Source organism: Carcharodon carcharias, chromosome 32 (genome assembly GCF_017639515.1).
Source record: "Carcharodon carcharias isolate sCarCar2 chromosome 32, sCarCar2.pri, whole genome shotgun sequence".
NCBI classification, from domain to species: Eukaryota; Metazoa; Chordata; class Chondrichthyes; order Lamniformes; family Lamnidae; genus Carcharodon; species Carcharodon carcharias.
Genome location: NC_054498.1, coordinates 19,404,017 through 19,426,024, shown reverse-complemented (window position 1 = coordinate 19,426,024; position 22,008 = coordinate 19,404,017). Strand labels below are relative to the sequence as shown.

Sequence of the window (22,008 nt, the reverse complement as noted above, 5' to 3'; positions counted from 1 at the left end):
TGGTTGTAAAACTACTTAGTAACCATAATGAGCAGGTTAAGGATATGTTTTTCACAAGGTTGATTTTGTTTTGTTTGCGGAATGTATTTTAAGGAGAGGAAGGAAATCTGGACATAGATTGTCATTTGCAAGGTCTCTTTCTTTTTGCCTCTCTAATGTCATGCCATTGCTTGCAACTCGTGTGATAATATTGAACAAACTGAGAATTGTTACCAATGATTTATTGAATCAGTGAATTATTGTCCTAACCTATGGCATTTCATTGAGAAGAATCCTATTATATTGTTTGTTTTTCATTTAAGTTGCACACCTTTGGTCTGTTTATCCTTTCAGGTTTATAATTATTGCTTTATTTATTTTATTTGCTAATTCTTTCAGTCTTGTGTAGATAAATAATCCTGATCCCAGTAAGGAAAGTAACTGGACTTTTACACTTTCACAATAATTGTATGGATTATCTAACCTGCCTAATTTGCCTCATATGCACCCTGTATTTCAGTCCGTTTCCTTACTGCGGCAATTATCGAATTACCCAGTTGTCTTGGAAATCTTCAGCACAGCTGGACACACATTCCCCCCAGAATCCTATCTATTTATCTAGTTCCAGTTTTCTAGTTAAGTAGCTGTTACAAAGGAATTTTTTCCTTTAACGTTAGTCCATGTCATTTGGCCCATGGATTCTATGCTTGTTTCACAGGTTTAACTGAAAATAATGGATTCTGGTGCTTGTATGAAATGTTTGACTATAAAATTTCACTTATTGAGACTATCTAATGGAACAGAGGTTGCTGTTGATGCCCCACTAATTCCAGACCACAGATTGTGTTGACTGAAACTGAAATTCATCAGATGATAAATTTCCTTCCTCAAAAGTTTTGAACTTTGTCACGTAGTCATATGATACTAAAGGATTCTTGTGCAGTATTTAGGAGAGGAATTTTAAGAAAATAAAGCAGTACTGTTCGTAATCTGCCTCGTTTGAGGCAATTGGGTGTGGTGGTACATATCTGAAGGATGACTCAAGGCTCATGAATACAGTGTTCACAGTGTATTAATGCAAGTTCTTGAATGTTGTCTATCTCTCATGTTCTATCCTTACCTTAAGCAAAAACTTCATTTTTATCCGAACAATTTTGTTCTTCTCTAGTTTCCTATGCTCTTCTCTCCAACCTCCCATATACGACATACTCTAAAATGATGCTTGAAGTAATGTCTTTTCTTTAAAACCCTGCCTATGTAGTTGATGAATTTTACAACTGTGTTCCATTCACCAATCATTGATATTTCTATGATTTATTTTGCATGTACAGACAGAATATTCCAAATCTGCTCAAGACAACAACCTCTCGCTCCTGAATTAAGGCCAACTTTTTGGAGCCTGGAATAGAATGCAAGGCCAGAGCTTCCATCCGAATGGATTGTAGTTCACTCGACTGTGGTGCAGATAAATGTCCTCACCCTTTCCTATCTCTGATGCCCTAAGACTTGCAAACCTCCAGGACTTCTGTGCTCCTCCAACTCTGGCTTCTTGTGCATTCCCCCACCTTTCCTATCTTTCACCTCATGATTGGTGTTCTTGTCTGCAACTGTCAAGGTTTAAGCTCTCTATTTGCTTCTCTTAACCTCTCCAGCTCTCTACTTCTGTCTCCTTTTAAGATGTTAATTAAAACCTATCTCTTTGTCCAAGCTTTCAGTCAACCAGCCTAAAGCTCCTCCTTTGGTTCGTCATCAGTGTTAATCTGATAGCTACACTATAAATGCAAGTTATTGTTGTAATGTAGCCTTGCATGCTCTGTTGATGACTCCTCACTTGCATGAGCAGATTGCAGAATTAGTGCAACAAACTGGAGTTAATGCTTTTCGAACAAGGTTGCAATCTTCAGGCCATGAGTCAAGTTCTTTGGGACTCAAAAGGGAAATGCTTTTTGAACAAGTTTAGGAGATTAGATTTTGATTTAGGTGACTCATTTTGGCAGGAAGAATATGGTGAAACAGCATAAAGTAAATGGAGAAACTCTAAAGGGGGACCTCGGTGTATTTGTACATAAGCTATTGAAGATGGTAGGGCATGTTAAGAGACCAGTTAATAAAGCATATCTTATCTTAGGCTTTATTAATAGAGGCAATGAGTACAAGAGTAAGGTCATGTTGAGCTAGTGTAAGGCTCTAGTTAGGCCTCATCGGGTGTACTTTGTCCAGTTCTGGGCACCCTACTTGGGGAAGGATGTGGAGGCACTAGAGAGAGTTCAGAGGAGATTTACAAGAATGATTCCAGGGATATAGAACAATAGCTATGGGGATAGATTGATAGGTTGGGACTGTTTTCCTTGGAGAAAAGAAAGCTGAGAGGAGACTAGGTACAGGTATTCAAGATCCTGAGAGGTATGGATGGACAGGGTAAATAGTGAAAAATTGTTCCCACTCGAGCACTTCAAGAACTAGAGGGCACAAATTCAGAATAATTGGCAAAAGGAGTAATTGTGATGTGAGAACATTTTTTTTTTGCTGAGTGTGGTTTGAGTTTGGAATGAACTTCTGAGAGAGTGGTGGAGGCACTTACAGATGCAAGTGAGAAGTCATCAGAGCATGCGAGGCTACATGACAACGATAACTTGCATTTATACAGTGTCTTCAAGGCACTTCACAGAAGCATAGTCAGACTAACATTGACAGTGAACTAAAGAAGGTGGTGACTGAAAGCTTGATTGAAGAAATAGGAACATCTTAAAAGGAGAGAGTAGTAGAGAGCTGGAAAGATTAAAGGAAGAAAGTTCAGAGCTTAGGACTTTGATAATTGAAAACAAGGCCCATAGGAAACGAAAGACTGAGGATTCACAATAGGTTACATTTGGAGGACTGCAATATGGATAATACAGAGAAACTATATACTCGAGGATTCAAAGACTGAACCCATTTGGCTGGAGTTAAGGAACAGAAACTGAGCTGTTAGATTGCTGGGTGTTCAATATAGACCCCAAATAGCAAGGAGATAGAGAAGCAAATATAAAGGCAAATTTCAGAGAAATCTAAGTGTAATCGAGCAGTAATAGTGGAAGCCTTCAATTACCCTAATATGGAATCATAGAAACTTGTAGCACAGATGGAGGCCATTTGGTCCGTCATGCCTGTACAGCCTCTTTGAAAGAGCAGTCATGCTTAGTTCCATGTCCCTGCTTTTTGCATCTAACCCCGTAAGTTCTTCACCCTCCAGTATCTGTCCAACTTCCTTTCAAAATTATTGATGGAATCGTCTTCCACCACCCTACCAGGAATAGTGATCCAGATCCTAAGCAACTGTGAATGAAAACATTTCTCTTTATCTCTCTTCTAGATCTTTTGCCAATAATTTTGAATCTGTGACCTCCTGGCATCGATCCACTCACCAGAAGAAATCATTTTTCCCTATCTTCTTCATTAAAGCCTCTCATCATCTTAAACATCTCATTGGTCTCAGGGAATCGAGAGATGTGGAAAGTGGGTGGGAAAGTGGAGTTGAAGCCCAAGATCAGCCATGATCTTATTGAATGGCGAAGCAGGCTCGATGGGCTCTGTGGTCTTCTCCTGCTCCTATCTCATGTCCTTCTTTGGCCAAGAAGAAACTTAACTTTTCCAACCTCTTCTCATATCTGATATCCCTCCTCTGTTGTAATTTACTGGTAAACCACCTCTGTACCTTTTCTAATCCCTTTAGACCTTTCCTGAAGTGTGGTGCCCAGAACTGTCCGCAACACTCCAGCTAAGACCTAACCAAAATTCTACTTGATCTCTGTTTTTGTATGCTTATTTATAATTCCAAGAAATATGCATTTTTTTTTTTAACCACCTTACAAATTCCCATGCTACAGTTTTAAGAATTTGTGTATATGTACTGCAAGGTCTCTGTTGATCTATACTTGTCAAAATAGTGCCTATTATTGTATACTACATTTCTATATTAGTCCTTCCAAAGCGCATCACTTCACTCCACACTGAAAGATAGGGCGTCCAAAGCCAGAGTTCACTGCATGATGAAGGAAATAGTGGTTAAAATAAAATAGATGACAGTGGCTTATGACAAATGACAGGTACAGAATAGAGTAGAAAACTAGGCAAAAAACAGAGGATGCAGGGAAATTGAAAAAGAACATATTAAAGGAAGAATGAGAAGAGATTAGGTAACCTAAAAGGGAACACCGAAATCTTTATAAACCTAGAAAAAGTAAAACCATGTGGTATGGCTGATGAGGAATAAAAAGGAAAATCTGTTTGTGGTGATATGGGGTATAACTGAGGTACTGAAAGTACATTTGTATCTCCACAAAAGAAGAGGATAAAGTTAATATTGCAATGGCAGGGGGTGTGTAGTAGAAATACTAGATAGAATAAAAGTAGAAAGATGTGCTAAGTAAGTTGGTATCACTCAAAGTTAAGAAGTCACCCATTCATAGGAACCAGAGTAGGCTGTTAAGCCTCTCAAACCTGTTTCACCATTCATTTAGATTGTGGTTGACCTGTGACCCAATTCTGCATCCCTGCTTTTTGTCCCATATCCTTTAGTACTTTTTTGCCCAATTTACCCTATCTGTTCTTGTTTAATATCTGGAAAACTTCTATCGGATCACCCTTAACCTTCTAAACCTCAGAGAATAAAAACCTAGTTTTTGTGATCCCTCCATGTAATTTAACCCTTGGAGTCCAAGCATCATTCTGGTAAACCTATGCTGCACTTCCTCCAGGAACAATATATCCTTAAGGTTTGGCACCCAGCACTGCTCACAGTACTCCCAAGTGGTCTAAACACAACTTTATATAGCCTTAGCATGACTTTTACCCGCTTGTACTCTAAATATAAAGGCCAGCATCATTAGCCTTTTTGCTTATTTCCTGTATCTGTTCATGATGTTTTAATGATCTATATACCCAAACTCTCCAGTCTTTATGGACCTCCACTGTTTCTAGCTTTTCATCATTTAGAAAGTACCATGTTCTGTTTTTTTAGGTCCAGAATGGATGACTTCACATTTACCTATATTGAAAATCATTTTCCACAGTCTTCCCCATTCTCTTGCATTTATACTGCTTTCAATACTATTGTGTCATTGGCAAATTTGGATATGTGGAAATTGCATCATCCAAGCTATTAATTAATATAGTGAATAGTTGAGGCCTCAGCATAGGTCCGAACACTACTAGCCACATATGCCAAGTAGAGTACTTGTCCATTCTCCTTATTCTGTCTCCTGCTGCTCAGCCATTTTCCTATGCAAATCAATAACGTATCATCAATTCCATGAGCTTCAACTTTAGCTAGCAGTCTTTTATGAGGGACTTTTATCAAAGGCCCCCTGGAGGTCTCTATAAATAACGTTCATAGACATTCCCCTGTCCTTCACTTTTTAGTCAATTCAAAAAAGTTAGATCCAGATGCGATGCATCTTTGGTTGCTGTGGGAAATTAGGCTGAAGAAAAGACATTAAACAGGGCCAAAATGCTAAATTTGCAGCATATTGGCCAATCCACTTCCTTTTTTCTGCATGGTAGCAAAATTTCTTACATTTTGTTCAAAGTACTCCTCCATTTTATAGAAGCTGATAACAGCGTGAACAAAACATGTTTCTTACCAGAATATAGACCTTTTGAGTAACACATCCCTTTCTAATGAGTTAGCCTGGAGTTGAGGGATACAGAATTTGGATATCAGTGGCGACAGGAAACAATCTGAATATGTTCTCCACTACTTAACTGGAACAAACTGATAGTGAAACTTAGCAACAGGACTCTTGGTACAGTAACAAGCTATTGATTCAATTGCAGTGTAAACAGCCACTTGTACTGACTTTTTTTTACTAACCGGTAGTTGTCTGGCTTGGAGTGGTATTAGTTTCTACCATCTGTTAGTTTGCAGTAATCACTTCCCAATTGACAGTGCATTTCTCTGCTATTTGGTGTATGTTTGTATGGATGGGAGAATGGGATACTTTTGTCTGTCCCCACCTTGTAATTTCAAATCTGTACTTGTATGGAAGTGACATCGGTACTAATACTGGGCATCTTTGGTATTTGACTGCACCTTTGTCTTAGTGATAAATTGCAGTGACCTGATGAATAATCCCACGGTTGTTTGCCTGCTACCTCTGAAAGGTCATTTTTTATTATGTTTATTGTTCTGGCAAACGTTGTGTTTCGCCTCCATTGCTGGTTATGCCAGCTAGCCATTCCTAGTGCAGACCGTCATTGTTTACTGATTGTGTGAAATAGTTTCTCAGTGTTGTTGAACATTAACAAAAAGAGCAGACTGACAGCTCATTTCCCCTTCCCCAGCCATTGATGAAACTATGAATGCTATTGGCGTTTTTTTTGGGAAGAATCTGTAGCAAACTGTTGCATCAAGTTCCAGAGTTCTTCTTAAGATATCCCTGAACCCCTCAGGTAGGGCAGTCTGCAGGAATCTGAGACAGCCAGCCTCTATTGTTCACCACCAAGAATGTAGGTGGGAGCTCACGGCCTGATTAAATTGCCATGAAGTTGGTCTCTTCAAACAAGGCTGGAAGATTCACCTAGATTTTGCTAGAGAGAGAGGAATCACCAAGGAAATCCACAGCCGGAAAGTCAGTTCGGGGATTAGAAGTTACCTGGCTGGAAAAGGGAAAAATGAAGCAAGCCATAGGAAGCTGAGAATAGCTTTGGACTTATTCTTGGAGAATGAAATGTCCACTTGAGGGACAGAGTAAAGCATAGCTGGAGGGGGATTTTCTCTCATTTTAAAGGTTCAATGGGGAAACTTCTCTATTGTTTAGAGTATAAATTGCCTTCAAAAATAATGTTGATCAATGTTGCTTTTAGCATGTTTATTATAGTAAAAGTCTTAACTTGAAATGATCACAGGACAATATTTCAGTTGGTCACTGGCATTCAGTTTTCTTTTAAAGTTACCGATATCTATGGGGATCATAGCACAAAGGACTATATGGATTAAAAGCAGAAAATACAGGAAATACTCAGGTCAGGCGATATTTATGGAGAGACAGAGTTTGCCTTTCATCAGAACTGAGGCAAGATGAAAATATGATAGGTTTTGAGCAAGCGAAAAGAGAGAGGGGGAGCAAGAACGTAAGGAAAGGTCTGTGATAGGGTGGAGGCCAGGAGAGATTAAATGACAATAGGTTTCTCCAGTTCAAAAGCCAAAGGGAGTGGTAATGGATAGAGGAAAGAAACAAGATGGAGAATTGAAATGGCAAGAAACAAGAAGCTCAGGGTCATTCTTGTGAACTGAACAGAGGTGTTTGTAGAGGAGACCGCATTGTCTGTAGCGAATAGTGGTGTTGTGTTATAGATCACTTGAAGTCAGAGTTGCTGTGGCAACATGCACTTTTACATGGTTGATATAGTGTGGAGTTTTGGGCAGTGATGGGTCTAACTTTCTTTCCATCACATGCTGACCAGGAATCCCTTCTGCTCTTACTACCTGCCATTGGCATGTCAGGAGGAGGATTGCAGGTTGATGATCAATCTGTTTGGCTGCATTATGAATGCACCTTTTTTGGCCATCAAGTCCTGGGGTGGGATTCGAGGCTGGAGCTTCTAGCTCAGAGGCAGGGATGTTACCCACTGCACCACAAGACCTCCCTGAGCAATGGACACAGTGTAATAAGTTGAAAGAAGTACAAGTAAATCATTGTTTCACTAAGGAAGGAATGTTTGGGGCGTTGGATAGTGATAAGGGAGGAGGGAAAAGGGCAGGTTAGTATCTTCTGCACTTGTTTGAAAAGAGACTGTAGGAAAGGTAGTGATGTTGATGGTGACTGAGGAGTGGACCAGGGTGTTGTGGAGAGGAAGATGTGCTTGGTTGTGGAATCATGCTGGGGATGTGGCGAAAATGGCACAGAGAATGATCTGTTAAATCTGGAGGCTGGTGGGGTGGAAGGTGAGGACAAGGGGAATCATATTATGATTCTGAGAAAGAGGGAGTAGGGGTGAGAACAGTAGTGCACACAATAGATTGGACACAGTGGAATGCCCTGTCAGCCACCCTGAGAGGATGCAGTGGTGAATCCTGTGTTGAGGAAAAAGGGAGATATATTGGAAGTGCTAATATTGAAGACTGCACATGCAACGGAGAAATGGGAGAATTGAATTGGAGTCCTTACAGGAAGTGGAGTATGAGGGAATTTAGTCAAGGGAGCTGTGGGACAATGTGGCATCAATTCCACTATAGTTGCTGTCCCTCAGTGGGTGGGAGGGGAGGAAGGGGCATTTATTTCCAGTGATACCGTCATAATCTTCAGATGTCCTACTCAACAGATATTGATCCAGTTTACTTACAAAGATGTCAGTTGATTGAATCTATGACCTTCCTTGGGAATCTATATTATAAATGCCTTATCCATTCTAAAATCACAGCATTGGTATAATTTTCCTGTTGTGATTAATGATCTTTCCAAACTTCTTTCCATTTGCAACTTCTGTCTGTGGAGACCCTTTCATCTTGTATTTAAGATTACTGCTGTCCCAGTCCCTGGTAAAATCAGTCTGTAACACTCGATCTATCAATGTAATTGATCCAAGGTTCTCCGTGGATAATTAATGTTTTCCTATTGGTTGAGAGCCCACACTGCTGGGTGCCATCAGCAAATTTTAACAATGGTGTATATGTGATAATGGTCTGTGGCACATACATAAATGAAACTCAAATATCACTAACTGCATTGCTCGGAACACTTAATCCATGAATACCATTTTCCTAGGAGGATTCATTTTCAGTTTCACTATCTTCGGTTGCTAGGCTAAATTAAGTATTAGCCTAGACAATGTCATTTTATTCCACAAGCTTTAACCCTTCCCTACTAGTCTCACATCAGAGATTTTGTTGAATGCCTTTCAAAAAGTCAAGCAACTGCATCTTCTGGTTGTGTCATAGTCATTGTTATGGCACAGAAGGGAGTATTTTGGCCCATCAGGTCTATGCCAGCTCTCTGCAGCATTATCCAGTGTTACTCTTGCACATTGTCTTGGTTAAGTCATAAAAGAATTTGCATAGGTTGGGATCACATGATAACTTTCTTGTTATCTCTATGTTGACCTCTCCCTTCGATACCTATACACTCTTGAAATATTTATTTATAGCACCTGGCAAAATGTGTATGTCTTTCCCTAATAAATATCAGGCTAGCAGACCTTTAATTACTAGTTTCATGCCTTTACAGTTCCTGTTTTCAAAATAGAGTATTTGCCATCCTCCATTCCTCTGGCATTTATGAAGCTGGAAAATATCCCTGGCAAGAAATTCTATTTTCTCCCTTTAATTCTTTGAGGATTCTAAGATCTATTGCATTCGATCCAGGAGTTTTGAAGATATGTAATCCTTCCAGTTTCTTCTTCTTTCATATTTTACTAACTTGTATATGTATTGTGGATGATTTAGCCCCATTTGCAAAGAATGTAATTAGTTTACAGTCCTCCTTTGTGAAAACTATTCAATATATCTGTTAAACTTGTATTCAATATATCCTTTAATAGAACTGACTGACCTTCCGACAACCACCTAATTCCTTTTTGCAATCTATGATTTTGTCTGTTTCTCTTAAAACTTCCTTTATCCCCCCTCGGTTAATTTTTAAATGAATCCCAGTCATCCATTTTCTTTGTTTTCTTGTATCTTCTTTCTGTTATTTGATTCCAGATAAATTCCTTTATTCAATTAATCTGATTCAGGTCTTGCTATGTTTCTATTTTAAACTTAAATACACCTTCTTTCAATGGATTTTATGGACCCTCCTTTTTCTGATATTCTGTTAAACATGCTTTCCCAATTACTTTTTTTTAAATTAATTCACGGGATGTGGGCTTCACTGGCTGGACCAGCATTTATTGTTGCCCTGTTTGAAGCCTCATAGCTCCAAAATCTCCTATAGTAGAAATAATCAATGTGGTTTAGAAAATTTGATGAAGTAATTTAAAAAAAAAGCTTGAGTCAGAAGCAGAGCTAGTTAGAGCAAAACCTATTTATTGCAGATGAAGCATTGTAACTTGGGAGTTCTAGAGTTAGTATGGTTGTCCTGTGGGAGTGAGCAGCACTGAGAAGACGCAGATTCAGCATTTAGTACGCAGGCAAGAGACATCCATGAGGGACAATGTGTTGAGATGCAGACGTAAGCTGCCACCTTGGTGAATAGTATAGTCGTCTAATTCCTTACCCGTGCCCTTCTGATGAGGTTAGTTAACTTTTGTCAATACTCTATCATTGTACATTAAAAATTTAAAGTCCTAACATTATTTAGTCTCTGTTGCCATGCATTGTATCCAACAGTTTTTGACGCTTTTTCCTTGATGCGGCTTATGGAATTGCCATTTGCCTCTCTACAACTTGTAGCAGCACTTTGGTGCTCTCATCAAACCTGTAGAGCCCATTATCTGTCTTGTGTTGCTGCAAAAATACCCCTTTTAAACAGCCAAAATCTCCTATCACATGAGTACTCGCTACTTCTGTGCTTGAAGTCTATCCCCTCTATTCAGATGAAACTTGTTTGTGGGAGGATAAAAGAGACCCTGTCAGAGGAGTCAGTATTCATTGCTAGTAGCCAAGCCATAAAATGTTATCACATTTTTCTACTTCCTTTTAGCTCTGAAGAACGGTCATATAGACTCGAAACTTTTAACCCTGTTTCTCCCTCCACAAATGCTGTCATTCCTGCTGAGTTTTTCTGCACTTTCTGTTTTTATTTCTGATTTCCAGCATTTGCAGTATTTTGCTTTTAGACAAGTTTGTTACTTGTGTTAGCTTACTCCCGGTCTTGTGTTTGTCTGCTTTTTGCTTTGTAGAAGTGTTTGGGGAGGTTGGATGGATGTCTTGTTTGAGCCCTAGAGAAATTTGTATTTCTCCAGTGCTGGTTGGAGCACAAGTGTTCGTTCATACTGGGATATGTATGGGTCATATTTGCCACTTGCATGCTGTGGGGATTGTCTAAATTCAGTCACAATAGTAAAGAAGGTGTAGCTGTTTCTAACCAGCTGTGAGTTGCTTTAGTAATTTTACTAGTTTACTGAGAACTGTCCCAAATGATTTTAAATCTTGTAGATGTGAACAATGGCTCATTTGGAATATGCACTAGTTTTGACATTAGATTTATACTAGAATTTGAAAATGGTGTAATTTGCTCACATCTTATTTAGAAAAAATGTGATGGGATGAATAACATGAAGCCATATTAATTGTCCCATTTTATGTATTCAATAGGTCATGGTGATAGCAATAGCCGCAACATCCCAACTTTGGTAAAGGATATAAGCAATGTAGGAGAGGTTTCTTGTGGAAGTTCACATACCATTGCATTATCTAAAGATGGAAGAACAGTGTGGTCTTTTGGAGGAGGTGACAATGGTAAGTAATGACTTGCTACAGTAAACTTGTGCAACACCCTTGGTACACAATTCAGGAAGTACATATCTACTGTAACAATTACAATCGCCTTACTTTATAAAGTGGTTATTTGCATTTCAAATGAAATGTAGAATTGTAACTAATAACTCAATGATGTTGGTTGAAGCTTAAATCAATTCTGTAGTTACATTTCAATACTCTGTTATAAATAAAAAGATAGCCAAAATGTGTTAGAAGAATTGTGTTGCCACAAGATGCAATCTTAAAAATGTTTTTTTTTAGTTTTTGATATGTGCTGTGGTGTCAGGTTGGAAGGATGTGAGATGTAGAGTCTAAGGACTTCTCTCAAAGAAAGGAAAAACCTTCCCAGACCACTCTTGCTGGTTAGCTGCCTTGGTTGTAACATGGTAGTGCTGAGATTAAGATATTTTTCTACACACTTTAGAAAATATTTACAACACAGAAACAAGCCATTCAGCCCAAAAGGTATTTATGTTCCATGCAAACCACCTCATCTAATCTCACCAACATATTTTTCTATTTTTTTTCTTCCTGATAAGCTTATCTAGCTTCCCTAGAATATGCTATTTGACTCACTACCACATATATGCTAAGTGGTAGTGAGTTCCACATTCTAGCCACTCATAATACTTATGGTTCCCAAGTCCAGATCCTTTATGTAAATGGTGAACAACTGTGTTCACAGCACCAGCCCCAATGGGACATCACTTTGCAGTATTTATCAACCTTGAATTCCTGCTGTCTGTTTCCTGTGTTGCAACCAGCTTGCTGTCCATTCTGCTACTTAACCACTGATTCTATTGATTCTGACCTTAGTGTGAGATTGTGAATCGATGATTTTTTATTTTATTTTCTGTCTCCTAATGGATTCTCATGTAACGAGCTATGTTGCACAATATGTAAGTTAACTTGCAAATTGTTTGGATAATGGCAGCTAATATATCCCATTCATTCTACTAGGCAAACTTGGTCATGGTGACACAAACAGAGTTTATAAACCCAAAGTTATTGAAGCCTTGCAAGGAATGTTTATTCGGAAAGTTTGTGCTGGGAGCCAGTCTTCACTTGCTTTGACATCAACAGGACAGGTCAGTTAAGCTGAATAACTTCTATATGGCAATTGTATTCTCTTGCTGAAAGAGTAAGTAAATGATGAATGCTTGAGGTGTAACTAAAATGACCTTTTATCTTGAATTTTAAAAAAAATTATTGAAATGTGAACATTAACAAGGTAGTATTCATTGCCCATCCTTAGTTTCCCAGCTTTGTGATCACCTATAAAATATCATGGCATAATAGGGATGAATAAAGAACTATTGTGGGAATAGTGATGTTAACATGTAACTCCAGCTTTACAAGATGGACCCTCTTGCTGGTGTTGAGTTTTGTTAGAATTGTCAAATAAAATGACATAACATTTAAAAAAAATCGAAATAATATGGTTAGTGTCTTTAGTAGTTGTGTTTTTCCTTAAAATGAGTGGTTTAAAAATAAACACTCTGCAATTTTGTTATGTTTTCTTTACAGTTTTTATGTCCTCTATCTAAGTATTCTGAGTGTGTGTGAGCAGAATTTAATGTCTCATTTTCGGAAGGCCTGCTGAATGAAGTGCCAAACGGGCAGCAGCAAGCCTTCCCTGGGATCAAGGAGCTTGGGGGCGGACATCCCACCTGCTGAGAGCTGCCAGTCAATTGGAGGCTGGCAGCTTTTGTTGTTCGGCAGCGTCACTGAGGAGATGGTGGTTGCTGCCAGTAATGCACCCATTGGAGGGCCACAGGCAGGAGGGGGCTTGTTAGGGATGGGATTCTGCAGCAAGGGCAGGGTGGTTGCTCTCAGCAGGCCCCTCTTCCCTATGCCATGCCCCTTGATCTGGCACTGAGTTTCTTTGAATAATGGACTTCTCCTGGAAGCCCGGAAGCAACCCTGACAGGCTTTGCTTTGTGGGCTTCTTTGGCGGTGGGATAAGGCCCTTAAGTAGGCATTAATTTCCCATTTAAGGGCCTTAATTGGCGATGGGGCAGGAAGGCTATCTATAAGCCTTCCCGCCACAGACATTATCGGGGCAGAGGTGGGAAAGTAACGGAGTCCCCATGCCACTCTCCCATGCCATTAAATCCATGGCCTTGCTGCTCTCCAACTCTGTAAACTCCTCCAGGACCACAACCTTCCGAGATATCTGTGTTCATCTAATTCTGGCCTCTAGAGCATTCCCAAATTCAACTGCTGCATCATTGCTGGCTATGTCTTCAGTTGTCTAGAAGCTCTGGAATTCCCTCCCCACACCTCTTTGCCTCGCTTTCCTTCTTTAAGACATTCTTTAAAAGCCACTTTTGTCCAAGCTTTTGGCCACCTGATCTAATATTTCTTTGTGGCTCAGCGTCATGCTTTAAAAAAAAAATATTCTTTGGGGTGGGGGAGCTGCTGGCAAGGCCAGTGTTTGTTGCCCATCGCTAATTGGACCTGCACTGAGCAGGTTACTAGGCCATTTTGGAGGGCGGTTAGACTCAACCACATTGGCGTGGAGTTGATTCGCATGTAGCCAGACCAGGTAAGGATGGCAGATTTCCTTCCCTAAGGAACATTGGTGAACCAGATGGGTTTTTACCACAATCGATGATAGTTTCATGGTCACCATTACTGAGACTAGCTTTCAATTCCAGATTTAATTAATTGAATTTAAATTCCACTAGTCATTATAGTCTGATTTGAACCCATGTCCCAAGATCATTGGCCAGCATTAGCCTGGATTTCTGGATTATTAGTCCAGTGACATTACCAATACGCTGCTGTCTCCCCTTGATATTTTGTTTTATAATGGGCCTGTGAAATGCTTTGCAACATTTCATTAAGTTAAAGGCATAATATCAATATAAGTTCCTGCAGTACTGATTTTTGGTCCTCATTATAGAGTTACCATAGAGTCAGGAACTTTGTGTACCCTATAGGTCTTAGACAAATCTTTTAAAAATACAGGTAACATAAGGGTTTCGAATCTCAAATTTACTTTCTCAATGAATTTTACCATGTTATAACGTTTGCTGCATTTCAATTATAGGTGTATGCTTGGGGCTGTGGTGCCTGTCTTGGTTGTGGTTCTTCAGAAGCTACAGCTTTGAGACCCAAACTTATCGAAGAACTAGCTACCACGAGAATAGTTGACCTTTCAATAGGTGACAGCCACTGTTTGGCTCTTTCACATGGTAAGAAGCAAATTTGAATTTCTAAGCCAATATAATAATTGTAGAAATTACTATTTCTATTTGTGTTTAAGGCAGTTTCCAAGACCCATGTAACAAGAGTGAGCTTGGTGCTTGCATTGTATAAAAGCAGTCTGAGGCTTTGCAGTTGGAGCCACATGATAACCAACCAACCTTGCAGCCAACTATTAGAATCTTTGACTATTTGGAATATTTTTCATTTGAAAGCTTGATAATTATTTTGTTAGTCTAAGTTCTGAATTTGCATGGCTTTATTAGTGAGTATTTCATGTTTACTTCACTCCTTGCTTTAATATCTGCCAACTTCAAATAAGCCTTTTCTGCAAACAGCCATGTATCAATTCTGCCAACACAACCTGTGAAGATCAAAGAGAAAAACTGAAATTCTTAAATTATCATGGATCTCCTGTGCAATTGTTCATTGTGGCTCCACTGCAAATACCACCACAGTTCTCCTTGGTGTGTCTCAGTCAATTTATTGAAAGAGTAGATCCCAATTGACACAGGGTGAAAAATATTCCACATTTTTCTAGTGATGAAGGCAACAGACGTTGCATTCCATGTGTGTAATACTGTTTACTTACCACTTTATAAAACTTGTTGTGAATAAACTGTGTTCTTCCTTCCCCAAAATGTTATTTTGTAGTTATGCTGCGATTTACATTCGAAGCTGATGTTTGAAACTTCCAGAAATTCATCCAAAAATACCCGGGGGGCAATGGGGGTGGTGGCAGGAGGGGTCAACTTATATGCCAAGTATAAAATGTGACCCACTGGTGTGGATGTTCACCATTTTGAAATGGAGGGATTTGGGAAAAAAAAGTGATAATTTGTATTAAATTAATGAGGCACAGTTTTTTGAATTAATTAATTGTACAAAGATAACTAACCACAATCCAAGTTAAATTAAATGTCTTTGGCATCCGACACAAAAAATTCATGGAATTCATTGAGTCACTTCGGCTATGCCATCATCATAAGGATCCCATCCTGGATCAGATATGATATTTTTGTTTTCACAATCATCTACAACAAATCATTCTCCTCTCCATCCATTGAATTGGATATCCCACATTTTTGCACTAATAGCATCCCACGATTTGCTAATGAAACCACACAAAACATTAGGCAGCAGCATGCATTTTCCACCCTTTGTGAAGCTTTTTTCCTCCCATTAACCATCCACCTATTCTGTTTGACACAAACATGATCCTTGTAAGGCTTGTTGAGGCACACTTCCAAAGATTGAACTACGGATGTTAGATCCCCTTGTAGAACTGCACTGTGGCTGTTATTGCTTCGCATGCACCTCCTTGATCTCGACAGTTATAGGGGACCTGAACATGTCCCACTCTAATAAATTCTTTACATAGGCCACCTGGACACCTATTCTACACATTATTGATCCATAACTTCACTCCATCTACCGTTGTCATGGATGTGCACTAAAACACATCAGGGAGCTTGATGCTTGGCATGATTTACATTTAAAAATTACTATCAGCTTTAATCTTGTTCTGTCGGCCATGCAGGCTGGTACCACCTTGTCTTGTCTTCTCTTGCCCTATCATTTCCACTATTTTCGAACCTTTCTGCTCCACAGTTTGGCTGCTGGGCATATTGAAATTCATGGGCGGAGGTTGCTATAGAGATAGTGGATGTGTTGGTGATCATTTTCCAAAATTCCATAGATTCTGGAATGGTTCCTGAAGATTGGAAGGTAGCAAATGTCACCCCACTACATCAGTAGTAGGGAAAATGCTAGAATCTATTATAAAGGATGTGATAAACGGATACTTGGATAATCATGATCTCATTAAGCATAGTCAGCATGGATGTGTGAAAGGGAAATCTTGTTTAATGGACTTGTTGGTGTTTTTTGAGGATGTTGCTAACAAAATTGATAAAGGAAAGTCAGTGGACGTAGTATACTTGGATTTTCAGAAGGCTTTTGATAAAGTCCCCCACAGGAGGTCGATTAACAAAATAAAGGTGTATGGGATAGGAGGCAATACACTGGCATGGATTAAGGATTGGTTAACAGGCAGAAAACAGAGTAGGAATAAATGGGTCATTCTCTTGTTGGCAGGCTGTGACTAGTGGGGTCCCGCAAGGATCAGTATTTGGGCACCAGCTGTTCACAATATATATCAATGATTTGGATATGGGGACTAAATGTAATATTTCCAAGTTCGCAGATGATACAAAGCTAGGCGGGAATGTGTGTTGTGAGGAAGATGTAAAGCGGCAACAGGGGGACTTGGACAGACTTAGTGAGTGGGTAAGAACATGGCAGATGGAATATATTGTGGGAAAATGTGAGGTTATCCACATTGGTAAAAGGAACAAATGTGTAGAGTATTTCCTAAATGGTAAGAGATTAGAAAGTGTAGGTGTACAAAGGGACCTGGGTGTCCTTGTCCATAAGTCACTGAAAGCTAACGTGCAGGTGGGCAATTAGGAAGGCAAATGGAATGTTAGCCTTTATTGCAAGAGGATTTGAGTACAAAAGTAATGAAGTCTTGCTTCAATTGTACAGAAGCTTGGTTAGAATGCACCTGGAGTTGTGTGCGCAGTTATGGTGCTCTTACCTCAAAAGATTATATTGCCATAGAGGGAGTGCGACAAAGGTTCACTAGACTTGTTCCGGGAATGGCGGGAGTGTCTTATGAAGAGAGATTGGGGAAACTGGGTCTGTATTCTCTAGGCCTTCGAAGAATAAGGGGTGAACTCATTAAAACCTACAAAATACTTAAAAAGGAATAGACAGGCTAGATGCAAGTAAGATGTTTCCCCTGGTTGAGGAGTCTAAGAAGCCACTTAGGACCGAGATGAGAAATTTCTTTACTCAGAGGATTGTGAATCTTTGAAATTCTCTACCCCAGAGGACCGTGGAAGCACAGTCATTGAGTATGTCTAAGGTAGAGATTGATAGATTTCTGATTAACAATAACGTGTTGGGCTATAGGGATAGTGTGAGTAAAAGGCATTGAAGTGTTCGATCAGCCATGATTGCATTGAATGGCAAAGCGGGCTCGACGGACTGAATGGCCTTCCCCTGTTCCTATGTTTCATCCATGTTGCCAATGTGACTTAATGTACTCACTTGCCACTGTCTGATAAATCACAGAAAACAGGTATATTTCTGGCATTCAGGTCTTTTGGTAGCCCCTGAGCAATCTTGGTCTTCTGCAGCAACACTAAACTGTTTTATTCCATAAAGTAGCTAAACTGACTAGCTGTTGGTCTGAAATATTTTCTGGACTCTAGCTTTGATTTAGCCAACTTAAGAGCATATATATATTCTTTGCATTTCTGGTGACAATGTAAACCATTCTGACAATTTTCAAGGACCTATGCTGATACATGCTTTTTAAGATTATGCCACTGGCTGGTTCCTAATCTGTTGGTGAATTTGGTCTTGTGCATCTTCTTCAGAGTGGATTCCTCCTTTTCACATTCTTGCTCCAGTTTTTCACTAACGTTGAATTCCCTCGCTGCAGCGGTTATTTGACGAGTTAACAAATGTTACGACTTTTAGCTTGAAAGCAGCTTCGTATTTTATTCATTTTGCTGGAGAACGTTTTCTGTTTGTCAATTACCATGCCATGCACAATAGGTGTATCTTAAACTCCCGCCCACCTTCTTTGCAACATAGCCCGTATCACCCGCTTGATCCCATGTGCTGACTTTTACTATAAGGTAAATAAAACATCTTTCTGGAGTGAAAAATTCTATATTCATTATATCACCATTGCACCTTGTGAAGGAGCAGGGCATCACTGACAGTGGCTTCTAGATTTCTTCATTTAATGATGCATATATAAATACCAGAAGCTTGCCAGTTTTACCCAGCAAATTATAGGCCATAATATAACTAGGAATTAATCTCTGAATTTTCCTGAACTTGATAGATTTTGGTTAAGCCACGAGGTAGCATGCTTGATACCAAGTAGCCATTTTAACAGGTGGAAATCTACCACTTGACTTCTAATTAGCCTGGTAGTTAAGCCTCCAAAGTAGCAATTTAAAAAAACTTCCTCTGAAGTGTCATTTACTTGCTGGAGAATCGAAAGCTTTAGTAAAGAGGAAACATGAGTGGTAACGTGAAGCTTCCTGTATTGAGCCTGAGATTGTTTTGTAAAAGCAGCATGTGGGCTATATAAAATTCAATTTCTGACAGTTGGAAGATCAAATGAATTTATTCACTCTTTTTATTTTGAATACTTGCTTGCAAATTATGATGAAAGATTACAGAATCACAGAATCTTTACAGTGCAGAAGGAGCTCACTTGGCCCATCGAGTCTGCACAAGCTCTCTGAAAGAGCATTCTACCTAGTCCCATTCCCCTGCCTTATCCCCGTAACCTTGCACATTCTCTCTTTTCAGATAGCAATCCTATTCCCTTTTGAATACCTTGATCGAACCTGCCTCCACCTCTCGGGATGCTCGTTCCAGATGCCAACCACCCTCTGGGTGAAAAAAAATTTTCTTCTCATCACTTTTACTCTTTTTGCCAATTATTTTGAATCTGTGTCCTCTGGTTCTTGATCCACTCTTGAGTGGGAACAGTTTCTCTATTTATTATGTTGATTGTTGACGCTTCCTGTGTGCATCCTGTTATGAGGCATCTCTAATCTGGTGCTCTAAGAAGCCGACTGTAGTGAAGATCAAAGTAATTTACCCGTTGTGTGTCATTGCTGTAACTTTGATCATTAGCATCAGCATTTCTGTTTCTTTGTTTGTGGTATTCATGGAATGTTGAAAACAAGTTTGTATGTTTAAAGCATTGAATACTACCATTGATAATCACCTACTAGTCACAAGCTGCTACAAAATCAACGTAAGAGTTCTTGAGGTGACAACAACATTCTGATTGCTAGATGACAATGATGTTCATTGGCACTAGCTCCCTTTCCGTTTCTGAACAGAAAGGGCCTTGCCTTCTAAAACTTTAAAGGAAGAGGTTAGCTTTGTGTGATTCTAGTTTACTGGGTATATATTTGACTAGAAATGATTGGTCAGTCATAGTTGACACAGTTTCCCCATAGTTATGATAATTCACTAGAAAATTGATGGTCTTGTGCTTTAGATTGCAGCGAAGTGTGTGCCCTTAGCTTTGCTCTGTTCGATGAGGTTGTGTAGTTATAGCCTGTGGTTGCTGCTGAAGTACTTGTGAATTTATCAAGTAGATTTGAATCTAATTGCTCTTTCTGACTCCATTTACACCCTGTCTAATCAAAAGAACTAGTGGTACCCACATGGATTCACCTCTTAGTGTGTTGTGGAAAAGAGAGAAATTCTGACATTGATTTAGTTTGGAAAGGTTAAAGTCTCAAATCTTTGATTTGTGTCAGCCGTGGTCACTGGTAGCACCCTTGTTTCAGTCAGAATGTCATAGATTCAAGTTTCACTCCAGAACTTGAACACAAATTCTAAGCTGACATTTCTGTCCTTTCAGTGTTAGCGTGATTGGGCAGCACTTGCTGAACAATCCTGAGTGCACTGGTAGTTGCACTAACAACCAATTTAAGATAATCAGCCAAGTTCGTAATGTGGCTTATTTACGCTTGCTAGAAGTGACATACATTTATATGCAGGGACCCGCTCTCTACAAACAAAAGGAATATGTTCAAGCCTTGACCCTTTTTTGAATTACCCGATAGCTTGGGGATCCTACAGTTCCCCGTTGCTTTTTCAATTGCAACGCCTTGGCCAATCAGTCAATTTGCCAACCAGTCAGCACCCGCACCCTTTTCTCCTGTAGTATAAATTGTTGTGACTGTTTGAAATTTTGCATTCTTGCATTTGTCCTGATGCGTGCAAGACCAAAAACTTCAACAACATATCTCTTTTTTCAGCAGTATTCAAGTTCTGAATTACCAAATGACTCAGAGTCACGCCTTTTACAAGTTGCACTGCAACAACCTGCCAAGGCTCCTTCGACAGCACTTCCCGAACCCTCAAACTTTATCTATCACCTAGAAGATCAAGGACAGGAGACATGTTCCCCTCCAAGTCACACACCATCCTGACTTGGAAATATATCACCATTCCTTCACAGTTGATGGGCCAAAATCCTAGAACTGTCTCCCTACAAACACCATGGGTGTACTTACACCACACAGACTGCAGTGGTTCAAGAAGGTGGCTCAGCACCTTCTTGAGAATAGTTGGGGTGGGGCTATGAATGCTGGCCTTACCTGAGATGCCCACACCCTACGAATACATTTTTAAAAAAAAGAAAATTTTTGGAGGAACTGGGTGTTGTCCTGGTGCCCTGGCCAAGCTTTTCCCCTAAACCAATGTTCCCAAAAACAGTCATATCTCATTACTTGTGCAAATTGGAAATTGAGCATCTACGTTTCCATACCCAAGTGTCAGTCATGGCTCAGTTGATAGCACTCTTGCCTCTTGAGTCACACTGTTCTGAGTTCAAGTTCCATTCCAGGGCTTGAGCACAAAAACCAAAAAAATCAAACATGTGGTACTGAAGGAGTGTGGCATTGTCGGAGGTGCCATCTGAGACCAAACCAAGGCCATATCTGCCTGCTTAGGTGAATGTAAAAGATCCGTAGCACAATTTTAAAGAACAGGGAAGTCACCTCTGGTGCCCTGACCAATATTTATCCATCAGTCAACATCTCAAAAAAATTACCTGGTCATTATCACATTACAGTTTGTGGGAGTTTGATGTATGGATATTGGCTGTTACATTACAACAAGGACTGCACTTTAAAAGCATTTGATTGACTGAATAATGTGCTTTTGGGATGTCTGATGGCGTGAAAAATGCTATATAAATGCAAATATTTCTTTCTTTTAACCTATCATTTGCTGCTTTGACTTGTGTCCTGAGATTAGAGCAATATAAATGCAACTTTGTTCTTGCTTTGCATCATTATGTTGACGTTTCTTCTGATTTGCTTAATGTTGCCATTTAAAGATAAATATGTTGATTTAGATGTGACCTGTTTATCATAAAACTGTGCTTTCTTATTTTAATTCTAGATAATGAGGTATATGCTTGGGGCAATAATTCTATGGGACAGTGTGGTCAGGGAAACTCAACCGGTCCAATCACCAAACCCAAAAAAGTAATTGCTTTGGATGGAGTAGCATGTCAGCAGATTTCTGCTGGAACTTCCCACAGCCTAGCTTGGACAGCATTGCCCAGAGACAGGTTAGAAAATAAAACAAAAATTGCTTCCACAGTATTTTAGACAAATTGCTGTTTTGATAGATTTTTCAGCTCTCCATCTGTTTTGTTATGACAGACAAGTTGTGGCTTGGCACAGACCTTACTGTGTGGATTTAGAAGAAAGCACTTTTTCTCACCTAAGATCATTTCTTGAATGGTACTGTGATGGAATCAACAGTGAAGTTCCACCTCTCCCTTTCCCGTCATCCAG

At 39.5% G+C, this 22,008-nt stretch overlaps 1 protein-coding gene across 11 annotated transcripts in view; it reads left to right on the top strand.

The window, feature by feature from the left end:
• The window catches only part of herc1 (HECT and RLD domain containing E3 ubiquitin protein ligase family member 1), a 231,321-nt gene that overhangs the window by 53,100 nt on the left and 156,213 nt on the right, over positions 1-22,008 (top strand). For all 11 annotated transcript variants that reach the window (XM_041178586.1, XM_041178583.1, XM_041178585.1 and 8 more), the window contains exons 8-12: positions 11,213-11,356; positions 12,338-12,465; positions 14,433-14,577; positions 21,608-21,779; positions 21,874-22,008. In XM_041178586.1, coding sequence (XP_041034520.1) covers positions 11,213-11,356; positions 12,338-12,465; positions 14,433-14,577; positions 21,608-21,779; positions 21,874-22,008 — 724 coding nt within the window. The remainder of the gene's footprint in view (positions 1-11,212; positions 11,357-12,337; positions 12,466-14,432; positions 14,578-21,607; positions 21,780-21,873) is intronic.